Source organism: Petaurus breviceps, unplaced genomic scaffold (genome assembly GCF_028583685.1).
Source record: "Petaurus breviceps papuanus isolate PSGF00001 unplaced genomic scaffold, PetGlider_PUasm1.0 90683, whole genome shotgun sequence".
Taxonomy (NCBI): domain Eukaryota; kingdom Metazoa; phylum Chordata; class Mammalia; order Diprotodontia; family Petauridae; genus Petaurus; species Petaurus breviceps.
Genome location: NW_027187308.1, coordinates 5905566 through 5922495, shown reverse-complemented (window position 1 = coordinate 5922495; position 16930 = coordinate 5905566). Strand labels below are relative to the sequence as shown.

The window sequence follows — 16930 nt, the reverse complement described above, 5'->3', positions numbered from 1 at the left end:
TCTCTGCCTCCACGAGGTGCTGCTTCCAAAAAGTTCTCTCTCTCTCTCTCTCTCTCTCTCTCTCTCTCTCTCTCTGTCTCTCTCTCTCCTCTCTCTGTCTCTCTCTCTCTCTCTCTCCCTCTTTCTCACTTTCACATTTGATGATTCTATCAGTTCCCATGGTTTTGATTGTCATTTCTATGACAGAAAGTGAAGAAGAATTAAGAAGCCTCTTAATGAGGGTGAAAGAGAAGAGTGTAAAGGGCTGGCTTGAAGCTTAACATCAAAAAAACTAAGTTTCTTCCTCTAAAATGAGCTGGAGAAGGAAATGCCAAACCACTCCAGTATTTTTGCCAAGAAAGCCCCAAATGGAGTCACAGTTGCACATAACTGTAACAACAATCAGGTGTTAAAAGTTTACTTTCTAACAGGCCAAGACAACCCACCGGCTAATCTGTGGCCTGGAAGGGGGACTTTGGTACTTAAAGTTACAAAGATGAGGGGTGGGGCCAAAGGGAGTAAATTGACACACTATCTAGGAAAAATTAGTTGATTTGGTGATGGTTCTCAAAATTGGAAGGGGAAGGACAGGAAAGTAAGTAAAGGCTATGTGAGTCTAGAAGAGGTGGGCACACAGAAGGGAGTCAAGTGAAGGAAGTTGGCTGGGGCATTTCTGAAATAATGTTTGGTAAAAGAGCTACCAATTAGGACAGCAAGGGGTCCGTAAGCAGGGGTAGGGAACCTTTGGCCTCATGGCCTCATGTGGCCCTCTAGGTCCTCAAAAGAACAAATCCCCTTAATAAAAAACATTTGTTCTATGAAACTTGGAATTAGTCAAAAGGCTGAACCAATGACCTAGAGGGCCACATGTGGCCTTGAGGCTGCAGGTTCCCCGCCCCTGCCTAGAGCATGGTCTGTGGTGCTGGGGAAAGTGACTGCTGTCCCCCACATAGCTTTGGACAATAAAACTTCCAAGTGGAAAGCACTTTAGAAAGAGTTGTTATGGATTTTGGATAGTCTTTCAAAGATTAAAAGCCCAGCTCAGACATCTAGTAATGGTTACCTGGTTGTCACTTAACCCCTTCTATGCTTCAATTTTCTCATCTATAAAGTGGGTGTGGAGGGGTGGGGGGAAGGTCCCTTCTGGCTCTAAATCTGTGATCCCTATGATTGACTTCTCTCTCTGCTTTCCTTTATAAAACCCAAATCTTTCATCCACACCTGACATCTAGTCCCTTGACCCCTCAGTTTTATCCCAGGCCCCCCTCCCCTGCACTAGCCACACTCTTTCTTGATCTTGACCCTTTGGTAAACAAATTCAACACTACACTGTCTCATCTCTTGAATCTATAGGCCTCTTATTTCACCAACTGAGTCCTGCCAAAACCTCAGCCTTGGATCACGCCCATGGTTGTCCAACCTTGCTCCTAAATATGTGCTGCTGAATACAGGGGGAGCAGCTGTTCTGACTGGGTCACAAATTTGTTACTCAACCTCAAGGGAGTCCTGCTGCTTTTAGGTGATCCCACTATACCTTCCTTATCAACTCACTATGCCCCTCTCTACATTGACTCTTCCAAATTTTTTCATCCCACCTCAAACCTCGAAGGACTCCATCTCTATACTCAGCTGAGATCCTTGTCTCATGTTTTATAGAAGAAAATTGAGGCCATTTGCTTGTGAATTCCATCCTCTTTCAACCCTATCTCACATTAAGTGGCCTTACACCTTACCAAGGCCATTCTATTTCATTTCCTCCAACAGACTGTCCCCTCCATCATTCCCACTCTAATATTTCTAAACACTCTCTACTAGCTTATTCTCTACAATCATACCCATGTCTCTACTATCCTAGAAAAACTCACCTGCTCCAACTTCTCTTCCAGTGCTTTGTAGCTAAATTCCTTGAAAAGGCCACCTACAATAGGTACCTCCACTTTTTCTCTTCTCACTCCTTAATCCCTTACAGTCCAATTTTCAACTTTATCATTCCGTGGAAACTTCTTTCCAACTAAGATCTTAGTTGCCAAATCCAGTGGCCTCTTCTCAACCTTCATTCTCCTTGATCTCTGCAGTCTTTGACACTGATTACCCTTTGACACTCTCAAGGTTTCTTCTATCATGGTTTTCCTCTTACCTGACTGTTCCTTGTCTGTTGGATCCTCCTCCAGATTATACCCTCTAACTGTAGGCTTCTCTCAGGGTTCTGTACTGGGTGGTCTCATTAGCTCCAGTGGATTTAATCACAATCTCCAGGCTCATTTTCAAATCTGCACTTCCTGCCAATATCTCTGCTGATCTCCAATCTCACATCTCCAACTGCCTTTCAGATATGAATTGTGTATCCAGTAGAGATAACTAAATGGGTCCAAAACTTTCTCTCTCTCTCCCACTCTCACTTTCCATTACTGTAGAGGGTAACAGCATCTTCCCAGTCATTGAGGCTCACAACCTGGAAGTCATTTTGGATTCCTCACTCTCACACCCTCATATCCAATGCTGCCAAAGCCTGTCCATTTCACCTGTGTAATGCTGGTGTTGTCACCCTGGTGCAAGCCCTCAACACCTCACCTGATTTATTACCTTTTGGGTGGGTCTCCCTGCCTTAAATCTCCTTTCTCACCCATCCTCCATTCAGCCAGTTATTTCCCTAAAGCAAATGTTTGATGATGCCCTAGTCCTCCCTCCCCCATTAAATTCCAGTGTCGATCACTTCCAGCGCCCTCCCACCTTTCCAGTTTTCTTACACCTTCCATTCAGTGACACCTACTCCTGCCTGTTCAACAAACAAGAGTGTCTCTTGACATTTTCTCTGGCCATCCCTTAGGTGTAGAACACTCACTCTGCTCAACTTTGCCTACTGACTTTAAATTACAACTAAAATCTTTTACAGGAACCCTTTTTACAGTATGTCTTAATTGCTGTATATAGCTGCTTTGTACATGTTTGTATGATATTGCCCCCATGAGGGCAAATTTGCAGAAATCTAGTATATTCAGGAAAATTAGTTTCTGGTTGGATTCCAAAACAGGTGACACTTAAGAGTGATTTAGGCTTCAATCCTAGTTTTAGACTAGTCAAATTTCAAGACATGTCAAATCAGTCTCTTCTGGCTGATTTTAACATGGCTAACTCCATTTTCCTTATCCATGCATAAAGCCTGAAGTATATTCTCACCAAGTTTCCTTAAAGCACAAAGGGCTTTCTTTTCCTACACTTCTATATGCTAGTGCCATGTATTTTTGTATACACAGCCCCTAGATTGGAGGAACAAGACTGTTCATTTCTTTTGTATTCCTAGGGCCTCTGGGAAAGTGACTATTTAAAAAAATGCTAGTTGATTGACATATTGGCTTGATCAAATAACCAGAATTGGATCCTAGAATCCAATTGTGAAATAAATAACTCATAATAAATGAAATAACTCATTAATCAATCTTGCCAAGTAAGTGCATATTTTCCAAGAGCAAAAGACTTGCAAGTTACAGTAATTATTTCTGAGAACAGCTTTGAAACCTCACTATAGAATTAACTGCTGACGAATCTGAGCAAATGTGTGATGTTTCTTTGACAAAATCACAAAAATACCTTTATCCCACTGTTAGACATAAAATACTATAAAAATCCTAGTTAAAAATTGTTACCTATGAATGTAGAACTTGATTACAATTAATAATTTAACAGGAAGAGCCAAACAAATTATGGCACATGAATGTAATGAAGTATTACTGTGCTTTTATCAGTTAATGCAGAGGACTGATGCAAAATAAATAAAATGAGGAAAACAAGTTACTGTAAATGTAAATGAAAATTCTACAAAACAATTGAAACTGTATATAATATATAAATAATAAATGACCCCAAAGAAGAGATAGATATGAGAAGACAACTTCCTTTCCAGAGGTGAGAAATCCATGGTTATCAAACACTGTGATTTTTTTCCCCAATGGACTTTGTTGTTATTCCTCTTTTAAAAAACCTCTCTCTCTGTGGTGTTAAAAAACTGGAAATGTTCTGCCTGTCAACTGGAGAATGGCTGAACAAATTGTGGTATGTCATGAAATACTGTGCTAAAAGAAACGATGAACTCAATCATCTTAGAAAAACACGCACAAAATAAGGAACAGAACCAAGAGAACATGGTATACAATAACAATACTTGTTTTAAGAATTACTTTGAGTGAATAACATTCTTACTACTATAAATACCCAAATTAACTATCAAAGAATACTATCTGCATCCACAGGAAGAACTGATAAACAGACCGTGCAGAATAATTTCTACATATATACCCATTTGTATATATGTATATAATGGTAGCCATCTCTAGGCCTGGGGAGGTGTAATGGAAATGCAGATTTAAAGATCTTCCCTGCCCCTAGGCTAACGTGCACCTGGAGCCTGGTTTTTCAGTAGATACTTTTTGATTGGCCAGTGGGTCAATAAGGTTGTTACATTCTCTGAGCCAGGAGAAGGCTATATAAGCCCTGATGTGTAGCTTTGTTTTGGGACTCACTTTGAGAAGTGTTCTGTGATTTGATCTGAATTCTGGGAAGCCGTTGTTGAGAGTCCCCCGGCTTTGAAAAACCCAGAATGTGGAAACCCAGATGTTGATTGGGTATGGATGTAATGGTTGGACAGTTTGGAAATCTGTCTACTTGATGTTTCTGTCTTGATAATTATGCCTGTATACTTTGAGGTTCAGGGTGCTGACCTTTTCTCCTGAACAAGGTAAATGATATATGTCTGACTGATTAAAGTAAGCTTGTTAACCCATTTTGAGTTGCTTTCCTTTAACAAAGCAGATCCAAGAACCTGTGGTAGCTGCAAACCCTGAGGACGCTTGGGGTGCTTGCTGCTACAGGAGGGGAAAGGGAAACATAATTTTATATACATTTGAAAGGAATAACAATTTGTGCATATTAGACTTAAAAAGTTTTGTGAGGGATCATTTTTCTATTTCAAAAAGCAAAAGGAAAAGAAACATTGGTATATGGCTCATTGCCAAACATAAGTGAACTAAGAATCTAGCAATCTGCATCAAGTCAGAGCAAAATGATCTAATTTTATGGATTTTTTTTAATGTTGTATGAAAATAATACTGGAAATTCAACTTGATAAAGAGTAAGCAATGACCCTCCTCAAAAACTCAAACAACTTAAGGACAATTCCATCATGTCCCCAGTTTAGAACAGCTTGATTTTTAGCAAAAATAAAACCAAAAACATGCTTCTTAAGCAATCATTAACATCAAGCCAATTCTTAAAAAGTTCATAGCCAAGAGGTATGTTTTAATATATATTTAATTATTAAATTTAATTAAAATTAAAAATATAAATTATTAAATAATATTTAATAAGGTAAAATTCACAAAGCACTTGAAAGTCAACACAGTTGCTTTAAATTTCCTTTTATTTAATCCAATTTAGTATACAATTAACGTTTTCCACCAACTCGGGGTGCAGAAGCTTTCACAGGCTTCACAATTTTTTGTTTAGGTGCTGCCTTTGTAGGAGCCTATGAAAAAGACATGAATTAATGTGACATGATTGCAATTTTCCTACACATTGTTCAATAATCTCATATCACCCACAAAAATAAAACTTGCCAGCAACCCCCCGCCTTCCCTTTCCTCCTCTTAACTGCTCAATCTAGTATTAGTATGTACCTGGCTTGAGATTCTTTACAATGCTTCTGAGGGAAACCCAGGCTAGCTTTGGGCTACACTGATAAGGATAGGTGACTGGACCTGTTATTTCATTGGTGGTAATAATGATGATGGCTAACATTTACATAGTGCTTACTATGTGGCAGCTAAACACTTTACAATTATTACCTCATCTCACTGTCACAGCAACTATGAGAGATAGGTGCCATTATTATCCTCATTTTACTGAGACAGACACTGAGGCACAGAGGTTAAGTGACTTGCCCAAGATCTATTAAGCATCTGAGACTGGACCTGAACTTGGGGTTTCCTGACTCCAGGTCCAGAGTTCTATCCAATGCAGGCCAGCATCTTCTCTGCAACTTAAACTAGGGAACAAAAGAAGCTGCCTTTCTGTGACTGATCTAGCTGGAGATGACCTTGTTTACACACTTCTGAATTTCAAATGATGACATAATGAGACCTGAAACCACCTCCATCTTCAATAGTCCCAGCTATAATAGTCACCCAGATTCTGCTTCAACTGATTTTTAGCATACTGCAGTTATTTAATATTCAAATAAATATACTTCAGTAACCAAAGTATTACAATAATTACCTTAGCAGCAGATGCAGCTGTCTTCTTAGTTGCTTGCTTAGCCTTTTTTGCTTCCTTAGCAGCCCTAAAAAGTAAAAATTATATTAAATAGAAAAACAAAATTGGAAAAGTGGAACCAGGTGTTAGTAGCAAAACAGAAAATGATTCCTATTCATAACCATGCTCCCACTCTAAAGAACATTGTATTTCCAACATGAATCTGAGAACATTCACGTCCCCAGAGCAAGAACTCTTGGGATGGTTGTGGTTAGCAGTGTGGATACACAGTGAAAGGGTTGTCATTAAAACTACAATTCAACAGAGCATTCACACCCTAAAGCTACAAAACCAGCAATTTTAGTTTGATTTCAGCTTCAATATAAGGCTACTTGTTTATTCACCATCCTATAACTGGGTTGTGATAACAGAAAAACAATCTTCTGACCTGTATCCTATTTAAGAGAGCAAAAGTTCACAGACCACACAATGGCCATAATGGCTATGTACATCTTTTTAGGCATTAGCTTCTGAACTGCATAAAAACTAATAAGGGTGTGACCATTAACACTACAAACTAATAAATGATTCCTCACCTGATGGCTTGTTCTCGTTGGGCCTTTCGAACTTCAGGTTTCTGGTTCCTCTTGGCCATTATATCAGCAAGAGAAGCCCCAGTGATGGCCCTTTGGAATTTAACAGCCCTGCGAGTTCTTTTCTTTTGAATCTCTTCCTGAAGAAAATTAACAGCATTTCATTAACTGGGGAGTCTGAAGAAGAGGTAACCACAGGGAAGAGTTAGAGCACTGAGTTAGAAACAATCTAGTCCAACTTCCCTCATTTTATAGATAGGGTCCAGAGAGGTAGAATAGCTTGCCCAAGGCCACTGGTTACTTTACTAACAGTCAAGTCAAGAATTGACCCCAGTTTCTGACCAAATTCAGAGCTCTTTCTATTAATATCTGACACAAATGCTTAGAAAATGAGCCCACTTTATTATTCCAAGTACAGGAAGCCAAAATAATGCATGTATTCAGTAAAAGAATTCCATTTCAAATATTCAGTTGCAAATGTCCCTTTCATTTGCCTACTCTGGCCATTTTTACTGCTTTTTAAAAGTTACAAAAACTGAAGTACCCAGTTTTAATTTTACCTAGCACCTGCCTTTCAGGACAAGCAACAGGAAATATGAATCCACTAAAACCTAACACCAAAAAACCAAAGTGAAACACAAGACACCTGACAATGCTTCTACACATTTTACACCCCCTACTTTCTTTCAAAGGCATCACCAATCCTTCTATTCAGCAAGGTTCAAAGTCTCAGACACCTCTTTACCCTCTTAAATGCCTACATCTAAATCAACTGCCAAGACTTGCCAATTCTACCTCTAGATTATCTCTTTCTAGATTATCTTTTATTATTTCATCATCTTCATTTGCAAGTCTGCTGCTCTGATTCAAGCCCCACCAATGTTTCTTAATTGGTCTTTGGGCCTATACAGTTCATCTTACACTTTACTGCCAAAGCCATACTCCTAAAAGCACACCTGACCATGCAATTCTCTTGCTAAAGTTTTCAGAGGACTACCCTGCACAACATGGCTGCTGTTCCACTCATTACATACTCCACTAAAGTACCCTACATTCCAGTCAAACTGGCCTATTTCCTATTCTTTACACATGATGACCCTGTGTCTAGCATGTGCTGTCTTCCTGACCTAAGCATATCTGAAGCCCTAGCTTGTTTCAAACCTCAGCTTCTTCCACCTTGTTCAGCAGATTTACTGCATTGGCTAAGTATTCTTCTGCCCCAAATCTTTGTATTTACTTAATACTTGTACATGTTTTCCCAGTGCTAGAATTAAGTTCCTTTGGGGCAGACATATTTTAATCTTTGTGTACCACCAGGACCTTGTATAATGTCTGGCTCATAATAAATGTTTGCTGATTATCATCTGTATATAAACATAACTTATGACCAGAGCATTTGATATTAGATAATAAAAGGGGTGTGGGAAAAGACATAAGCAATTGGGGCGGCCCTCAGAAGAAATAAGCATTTACAAAGTACCCCTACTACATGCGCAGAACTGTGCTATTATTTAATATCTCATTTGATTTTCACAACAGCTCTGTGAGATAGGAGCTACTATCCTTATTTTACAGTTGAGGAAACTGAGGTTGACATATGACTTGCAGTGTCACAAAGCTATGAAGGATCTGATGCTGGAATTGAACTCAGGTTATTCTGACTCTCGGTCCAGGCTCTAGCCACATCCATCCTAGATGCTTCTTGGGTTGGCTAATATATTAAAGAGAAGCATATAAAAAACACTGGAATCAGAAGACCTGGATCATGTCTACTTTTTTTTCCTAGGCTGCCAATTGTAACCCTGGAAAACTAGCATCTCTGGGGCCTCATACGTTTCATTACTAAAACAAGGGGATTAGAGTAGGTGACCTATGCACTATGATCCCACATAGTTCAAAGAGCTATACAGAAAGTGCATGTAAACACAGTTATTAGGTTATTAAAATCTGTTTTATTCCTAATGGAACATCTTTAAAAAAAAGACTTAATTCTTTAACTCTTGTCCCACCCTCACCATCTCATTTCCTAATTTTGGCACCTCAAACTTTCAAAGTACATACTATTTCATTTTTATACCTAAAAAAGATGTGACTTAACTATCTTACTATGAGATTCTCTCTTGCTATGATTCTCAACAGGACCCTTTGGAGTATTCCAGAATTAAATCAACAATAAGCAACCTCCCAATACAGGAATTTCTAAAATAACCACATCAGAAATATCAGTAAAAGAGGAAGCCCAATCCATTTATCACCTGAAAAATTCCTGTAAACTAAACTTTAATATATTAAAATCATTATTCTATTACAAAGAAAAAATGATACAAATTAAGGTTCTCCTTTAAAAAAAGAAACATTGCAGCAATTTATTGATCCGTTCTATTTCCACCATAACACCACATTACGTTTCCAATGTGTTCTGACAACCCTGGACAAGGTGTTTTGCTAGCAGCCATGTTGTAAGTTGTAGTCTATAAGGAAGATCCTAGAATCCAAGTCTTCCTTAAGATACCTACTACCTGTAACCCTAAATTAACCTTTCAGTATCTCAAGCAAGTTAAATACAACAGGCAGTCTCTGCTTTGGTGGACAAAAGTTCCCCACCACAGATTAAGGATGAAAAAAGGCCCACCAAAATACCAAACACATTTTACTAACCGACTGGCCCTTCTTGTGCTTTCTTCTATACAGGACAGTCCAATTGATCTGCCGGGGGTTCCTCTTTGAAAGAAATGCAGACTCGCATTTTGCATTCAAAAACTGGAAAACCTATGGTTGAGAAAATTTTGACAAGTTATCTAGTCACAGGAAATCTCAAAAACACCAGATATTACACATCAGAAAGAATTATTATTATCCTGCTAGGCAAATAGCCATTGGGAGAAACAATTCCAATTTGTAATAAGCCAAATAGCCATTATTGAAAACTCCAAGAAGCACAGTCTAAAGATAAAGTTTATGATGGACAACCCAGACCCCGGAAGTACAAACAAGTTTGTTTACAGCTACTTTTTTTTTTTTACTGGAAACTAAGGGGAATACCTCTCAGTGGATTGGGAGAATGACTAAATTATGCTATATAAAGACAACAGATTATATTGTGTCCTATGGGATGAAAGGGATAAGGGGGGGGGCGGGTACCGGGAGGCTTCAGGGAAACTTGTATGAACTAATAATGCAGAGAGAACTCAGCAAAACCAGAACTTATACAACAACACTGAAAAGGCAAGGAGTAGGACTTCCGAACGAATCATGAGAGGACTTTACTACCCATTCAGATTGGGATGATGGATTCAAAATGTCATTTTGGTGGTGAGAAGGGAGAAATTTGTATTGTGTGATAATTTGAATACAAAGTGAATCTAGAGTGGATCATTAACGGGCAGAAGAGAAATGGTGGCAGCCTCTCCCCAGGTCGGCGCAGGGAGTTCGCTCGCCGCTCGCGGTTCGCGGTTCGCCCCGCCCGCCCGAAGGCTCCGCCACGTTCCCGGGCCCGCAAGCGGCGCGAGCGCGTCTCACCTTCCCGTCCGTGCGGGCGTAGCGCCTCCCGTGACCCGGGTAGATCTTGTACCCACTAAAGCTGCACAGTTCGACCCTGAAACGAAAACCACGGAGGTCAGTCACGGAGGACGTCCCCGGCGAGGAAGCGCCATACCGGCGAATGCGGCGGCCTCCGGGCCGAGGATGGACGCGGATTGGAAAGTATCTTTACTTACTTCATGGCTGCAAGCGTCAGGAAGATGGCGAAGAGAAAGAGAGGATTGTGGGAAAGATTCTTATATACGCGGGCGGCCTCCTCCGTCCTCTTCCGTCGCGTGCTCACGTTGCACGCCCCGGAATGACGCCACTTCCGGTAGCGAGCCAAACTTGGATCGCCGAGCTTTGGAACTTTTTCCAGAGGGAAGGGAAGCGATAGAAGAGGACACAGAAAGTGATGTCTTTAGTCTGTAACCTAGTACTTTCTGATTGGATTATATCCCACAATTTAGCTCACGTTTATACAGGCCTCGATATGTAAACTAAGCAGGACAATTATCGTCCCCGTTTTATTAGATTAAGAAACAAGAAGCTCCGGGAAGGAAAACGACTTGCACACACACAACTCAGTGGCAGCCATCTACTCGGAAATGCAAGCTTAACAAGAGTTCTTTCCCAGTGACAACCATTAAGAACCTGGCAGCACCTGGCAGCTGTGGACGAGTCAAGCTGGGCCACTGAGTCACGGTGTGACAAAGTTACGCAGCCGCGCCATAAGAGCCCCATCATGGCCTGTTCAGCATGTTCACGCCGGGGCTGCCCACGACCACTCGTCCCGTCCTTCCCCTCTGCGCCGGCGTCGGTCCTTTGTTCCCTCGGCTCCGGAGATGCCGGAGAAAACCGGCACCTCGTGGTCCGAGAGCCAGCGGGACAGGATCTAGCCTGAGGTGACTCCTGGGTGGCTGCAGATGGCGTAGGGGTGGGTGGAGGGCGGGATCAGCGATCCTCTTCCTCTAGCTGGGCTCTGCCTCGGCGCATGCTCAGAGCCCGGAGCTGTGGAGCCGGCTCGGAGGAGGTGGGAACCCCGTTGGCCCCGCTCCTGGAGCTTGGGCTTGTGGGACGCTCTGGGCTGAGCCCCGGCGCCCCTGTCCGGACTCCTGGGCTCACGGCCTTTAAACTCTCTCACTTAGTACACTCTGGGCAAGTCGCGTTCCCTGAGCCTCAGGTTTTTTAAACTTTTGCTAAATTTTGTCTTTTTTAAACAAGCACTTACTGTCTCTTCTATTCCCTCCTCCACAGCAAAGAGAATCGAAAAACTTTCCTAACAAAAATGCTTAATTAAGCAAACAGGTTTTGGATTAAATCTGCCTCAGCTTCTTCACCTGAAAAATGGGAAGGTTGGACACTGATGCTGAAGGACCGTTTACTCATAAATCTGCTTTGTGTCGGCTCTTCTCCCGAATGCCTGACAGATTTCCCCCATACCTCTTTCACAATCTAAGCCCTCCTCTCATTCTTTACCTTCTCTTTCCCATCTTTCACCCTCAACTGCTTGCCGCTGGCTTCTGATCCACCCCTAGACAGAAACTGCCTTCTCCCAGGTTACCAAAAACCTCTAATGATCCAATGACCTTTTTTCTACCTGTGTACCCGAGGCATCAAATGGTGAAGAGGACTAGGCCTTAGGCTGAGCTGGGAGTCAGGAAGACCTGCCTCAGACACTGTCTGGGCAAGTCCTTTAACTGCTGTCTGCCTCAATTTCCTCAACTGTAAAATGGGGATAATTAGAGCACCTACCTCCTAGGTCTGTTGTAAGAATCAAATGGGATAATATTTGTAAAATGCCTGGCATATAATCATATAATACCTGCTTGATAAATGTCTTTTCCCTTTCCTCTTTTGTCCTGTCTGCAGCATGCTCTCCACTCCCCTGCCTTGTCCTTGACAACTTTCAGCCACATTTGATAATCTTGATTTCTCCTGACTGTTGGATTTTAATGAAATTGTTATCTCCGATCTGTCTGATCCTTCTCATTTTCCTTTGCGGTGTCTTTATGTGAAGGGGCAAGGTAAGCCCTTCTGTGAGGAATAAGATTATACAAACCAAGGCCCCAACTCAATATGACCTTTCTATTACCCTGAGCTGTTTGGGAATAGAGGATTCTGAGAATGTGAGGGCTGTGCTTCTCCTGAGACCCCAACCACGTCCTTGAGAAGAGATATGATAACTGCCCAACTCCTGGAATTAGCCATTCCAAGGAAACATTGTTCTTGGGGAGGCTTTGGAGCGATTGGCCTCTGTCCCAGGCCTCGCACAAGATACAATGCTTGCTAAAAACACCTGGCAGTATTCCTTCTTTATTCTCAGCACTACTTAAATTGTAAGATTTAGACCCCAAATTGGAATCTCACCCATGGAGGAGACATCCTGCCTGGGACCCTCCCAAGAGGGACCCTGACGTTCCCCAGCCTGTGTGGTCAGGTGTTGGTGCTTACCAGCATAGATGATGATTGTAAATATGTATCTATATCTGTCTGTCTATCTATCTATCTATAAATAATAGTTGCTCTTATTTTATTATTCCTAAGGCTTTTACTCTGTTATCTCTGGTTTCCATCCCGTTTACCTATATTCTAAATAAACTATATTGGATTTTTTGAAGTGCCGAGTATTCCATTCACTCTAATCCTGAACCTCCTTAATCGGACACTATGTCCTGCCCCTATGTCTTACCTCTTTAAAAAAAAAAAGGTACCCCCACTTTCATGTAAAAACAATTTTAACATTTGGGTTTTTTTTTTTTTTAGATTTGAGCTAAATTTTATCCTTTCTTTCCCCCCCCTCCCCAATAAGCAGTCTGATCTAGGTTATACATGTGCAATGGTGTAAAACATTTCCATATTAGTCATTTTGTGCAAGAAGACTTGAAAGGAAGGAAAGAAGTCTCTAGGCAGATAGCATTTTTCATCATGAGGCCTTTGGCATTATCTTGGATCATTATACTGCTGAGAAGAACTAAATCATAGTTGATCACACAATATTGCTGTTACTGTGTACAATGTTGTGGTTAGTTGATCATCACAATATTGCTGTTACTGTGTACAATGTTGTGGTTTTTCTCGCTTTGCATCAATTCATATAAATTTTTCCAGGTTTTTCTGAACCATCCCCCTTGTCATTTCTTATAGCACAACAATATTCCATTACAATCACAGGCCACAACTTGTTCACCCATTCCCCAGTTGATAAGCATCCTCTCAATTTCCACATCTTTGCCATGACAGAAAGAGCTGCTACAAATATTTTTGTGCATGTAGGTCCTTTACCCTTTTTTTTTTTTTAAAGCAATTGGGGTTAAGTAACTTGCTCAAGGTTACACGGCCAGTTATTTCTGGGTGTGGTGCTGAGTATCTGAGCCCGGATTTGATCCAGGTCATCCCGACACTGGAGCCGGTGCTCTTACTCGCTGAGCCACCTGGCTGCCCCTTTACCCTTTTTTTAAGATCACTTTGGGATATAGACCTAGTACTGATAGTGCTGGATCAAAGGGTATACACAATTTATCTTAACCTCTTTTTTAATTTTCTTGTTAATTTCATCAGTTCCCAGGAGTTCAACCACCATTTCTAGAAATGATTGTTGATTGGTTACTATAAATGAATACTATACCTACTTATCCAGTTCTCATTTCTTTCCTGAACTCTAGTCCTACATACTTCCCTATGCCTGCTGCTCATCTCTACCTGGATATCTTTCTGGACCAACCCTGACTCAAGTCAGTCTGGTGGTTCCTGTTCGGAACTGAAATTCCAGTCAGAATAAAATGAAACAGTCATAAACCATCTAACATTTAACAGCTACTACAACAAATGATTACATAATAGCATGTAAAGAAATTCAGCAAGGATACAGACTGGTTCGGGTGGGTACAGTTTCTTGGCCTCCATATTTGCCACGGTGGAAAGCCTGGTCAAGCAGCAGCATCATGACTGAGAAGATCCTGACTCCTGTGCTGGTCTTTTATATTTAGTTGATCAGGAAGCTACATCTGGTAGAACTCTAGTACCCTGGATCAATTAAGTCTTCAGAATTATTTTTTTTTAGGGGAAAAACTATGCCAGTCAATGTGGAGTAGGTATTGCTTTCACCACAATATCACAGATATTTCAAACTTACTGTATCTAAAATATAACTTTTTTTTTCCCTAACACCATACCTCTTCCTAAATTCCATGTTTCTGTCAAGACAACTTCTATTCTTCTAGTCATCCAGGCCCACAAAACAAATGTAAAGCATATTGCAAACCTTGCAAAGTACTGTTTTAATTCCCCCCAATTATTAAAGCTACCACCCTAGTTAGGGTCACCTTTCACCTGGACTATTACAAAAGCCCCCTCATTGGTCTCCCTGCCATCAGTATCTTCTCTTTCTAATCCATCCTACACACAGATGCTAAATTGATAATAGTACAGTATAAGTCTAACCATTTTCTTAAAAAAAGGATCATGTCTCATCCAGGCTGGACATACAGGAACTTATGGGCTGATTCCATTGCTAACCTGGGTTGGTTCCGTCCTCAATCACTAGCAATCTAGTGACATTCCCCTGTCCTTCATTCCCTTGTGCTCACCATATTGATGCCAAACATTTCAGACACCTGATTGGCATAGACTACTGAAACTCAGAACTCCCAAGCTCAGGAGATGTTCTGTCTTCAGTCACTCTCATCGCTGATGTTAGGGTGTACCACCACGTTCAACTCAGGGATAAATACTTAACTTTACAGGTTGGAGTTAGGAGCCAGATCTCATAAAATGAAATTAAATAGGAACTTATTCTAAAATGAAGTCCTACACTTAGTTTCAAAAAAAAGTAATTGCATAAGTACACAATAGGGAAAGTATGACTCGAGAGATAGAGATAGCTGGGAGTTTTTAATCATATTACAGGCTTGGTATGAGCTGTGATAGATGTTTAATTAGACCCCTATTTTATTCCAATCAGTATTAATCAGTTTGAGATGATATGATTATAAGTTCTTTAGATTCAGAGCTATGAACTGCAGATTCTAAGTTCCCTTGCTTAAGCATAGGAAGATAACTTATTTTTCTACCCTTGTTTTGCCTTGTCATGTTGACCAAGCCCAGCATGTCAGAGTGGAAAGACCCCCAGTTATTTTTGTTGCCCCTCTGTCCCTTATCATCCCTCTGTTGCCCAAGATGGCTGATGTCCATGAACACTTGACCAACAAGTGGCTCTGTTTGCTGATCTGTGGCCTGCCTCTTCTGGTCCATCAGACCATGTAAATGTTTTGATATCTGTTTATCAGCCCAGCCCATGGGGCTGCTCATTGGCTTGGTAGGACCTCCTGAAAGGTTAAAATAGGTCTGCTAAGGTATGCTTATTGGTTTGTCAACCAATGGGATCCTGTACTTTGTGTAGACCCTCCTAGAGGGTAAAGGCCAAGATCTATAAACCAATAAGACTGTATTTTACTGTGCCCCTTCTATGTCATTTAAGTATCAAGCATTGTAAAACTAAGACCCAGTAGGAAGGGGGCATCTCAGATTGTGAGGAAGATCTAAGGTCCACTTCATTGGAGGAATCCTTTAATAAAATGCTATTGGCTCAGAGCTCTGCCTCAGTTTCTTTTATTGCAGATTGGATAATTTTGGACTCCACAGAGTCAAAGGGGTGATATGATAAACAAAGATAAATCATAGTATTGATAATGAGGTAAAAGTCCTAATGTGCCCTGCCATGGTTAGACAATATCTAGAGTACTATGTCAAGTCCCAAATGATACATTTTAGGATGGACTTTCATAATTTGGATTATATCCAAAGAAACCAAGCCAGAATTAATCAATTCACATAGCTCCTATTATGTGCCAGGCATTTTGCTAGGTGCTAGGAATATAAATGTAATGAATGAAACAATCCTTACTCTCAAGGACCCAGAACTGAATACATACTCCAAATGTGAGCTTATTGAGAGCAGAATACAGTGCAGCCCTCCCTTCCTTAGTCCTGAAATCTATGCCTCTTATGATGCATCCTGTAGTCCAAGGTCTACTAAAAATCTCACACTTTTTAGATGAAGTACTCTCTAGCCACTTATCTCCCAGACCTTATACTTGTGAGGTTGCTTTATTAGTGCTGGCTTCAGCAGTATGATACAGAGAAAATCAGCATGGCCCCTGCCCAAGGATGACAAGCAAATTTGTGAAACATTCCATATTTTTTATATGTAGAGCCTATATCAGATTGCATACCATCTTGGGGAGGGGGGAGGAAAGGGAGGAGGAGAAAATTTAAAACTCAAAATCTTATAGAAATGAATGTTGAAAACTAAAAATAAATTATTTTTAAAGTGTAAGACTTCAAATTTATCCCTGTTGAATTTGATCCTACAAGATTCAGCCCAATGTTCAAGCACCTAAAGATCTTCTAAGAATCCTAACTTTGTCATCTAGCTTGTTAGCTAATCCTCTCATTTTGTGCCATTATTATAAATTTGATAAGTATCCCATCTATGCTTTTATCCATATCATTGATAATAATGTTAAACACCAGAGAGCCAAGCACAGATAAGTCCCTGGTGAAGAGGGTTAGGGTTGCTCTGGAGACCCCAAAAT

At 40.8% G+C, this 16930-nt stretch overlaps 1 protein-coding gene, 1 long non-coding RNA gene and 1 pseudogene across 2 annotated transcripts; 2 read left to right on the top strand and 1 right to left on the bottom strand.

The window, feature by feature from the left end:
* Positions 1–5374: 5374 nt before the first annotated feature.
* RPL24 (ribosomal protein L24) lies at positions 5375–10669 on the bottom strand. The gene is made up of 6 exons (XM_069065317.1): positions 10532–10669; positions 10335–10410; positions 9474–9584; positions 6819–6955; positions 6247–6310; positions 5375–5497 (listed from the first exon to the last, which is right to left on the bottom strand). The coding sequence occupies exons 1-6, from the start codon at positions 10534–10536 to the stop codon at positions 5417–5419; spliced, it is 474 nt and encodes a 157-aa protein (XP_068921418.1). The 5' UTR covers positions 10537–10669; the 3' UTR covers positions 5375–5416.
* Positions 10670–11111: 442 nt separating this feature from the next.
* LOC138144024 (uncharacterized) lies at positions 11112–12954 on the top strand. Its single transcript, XR_011163852.1, has 2 exons — positions 11112–11239; positions 11592–12954. It is a non-coding gene; the product is annotated as an uncharacterized lncRNA (long non-coding RNA).
* Positions 12955–16462: 3508 nt separating this feature from the next.
* LOC138144067 (U6 spliceosomal RNA) lies at positions 16463–16537 on the top strand (annotated as a pseudogene).
* Positions 16538–16930: the final 393 nt, after the last annotated feature.

Bases quoted from the DNA above. Each gene is read 5' to 3' on its own strand.
- RPL24 (XM_069065317.1), bottom strand. The intron at 6,311-6,818 runs GTGAGGAATCAT...TTTACTTTTTAG, and splicing joins CAACGAGAACAAGCCATCAG to GGCTGCTAAGGAAGCAAAAA. The intron at 5,498-6,246 runs GTAATTATTGTA...TCTTTTTCATAG, and splicing joins CAGCTGCATCTGCTGCTAAG to GCTCCTACAAAGGCAGCACC.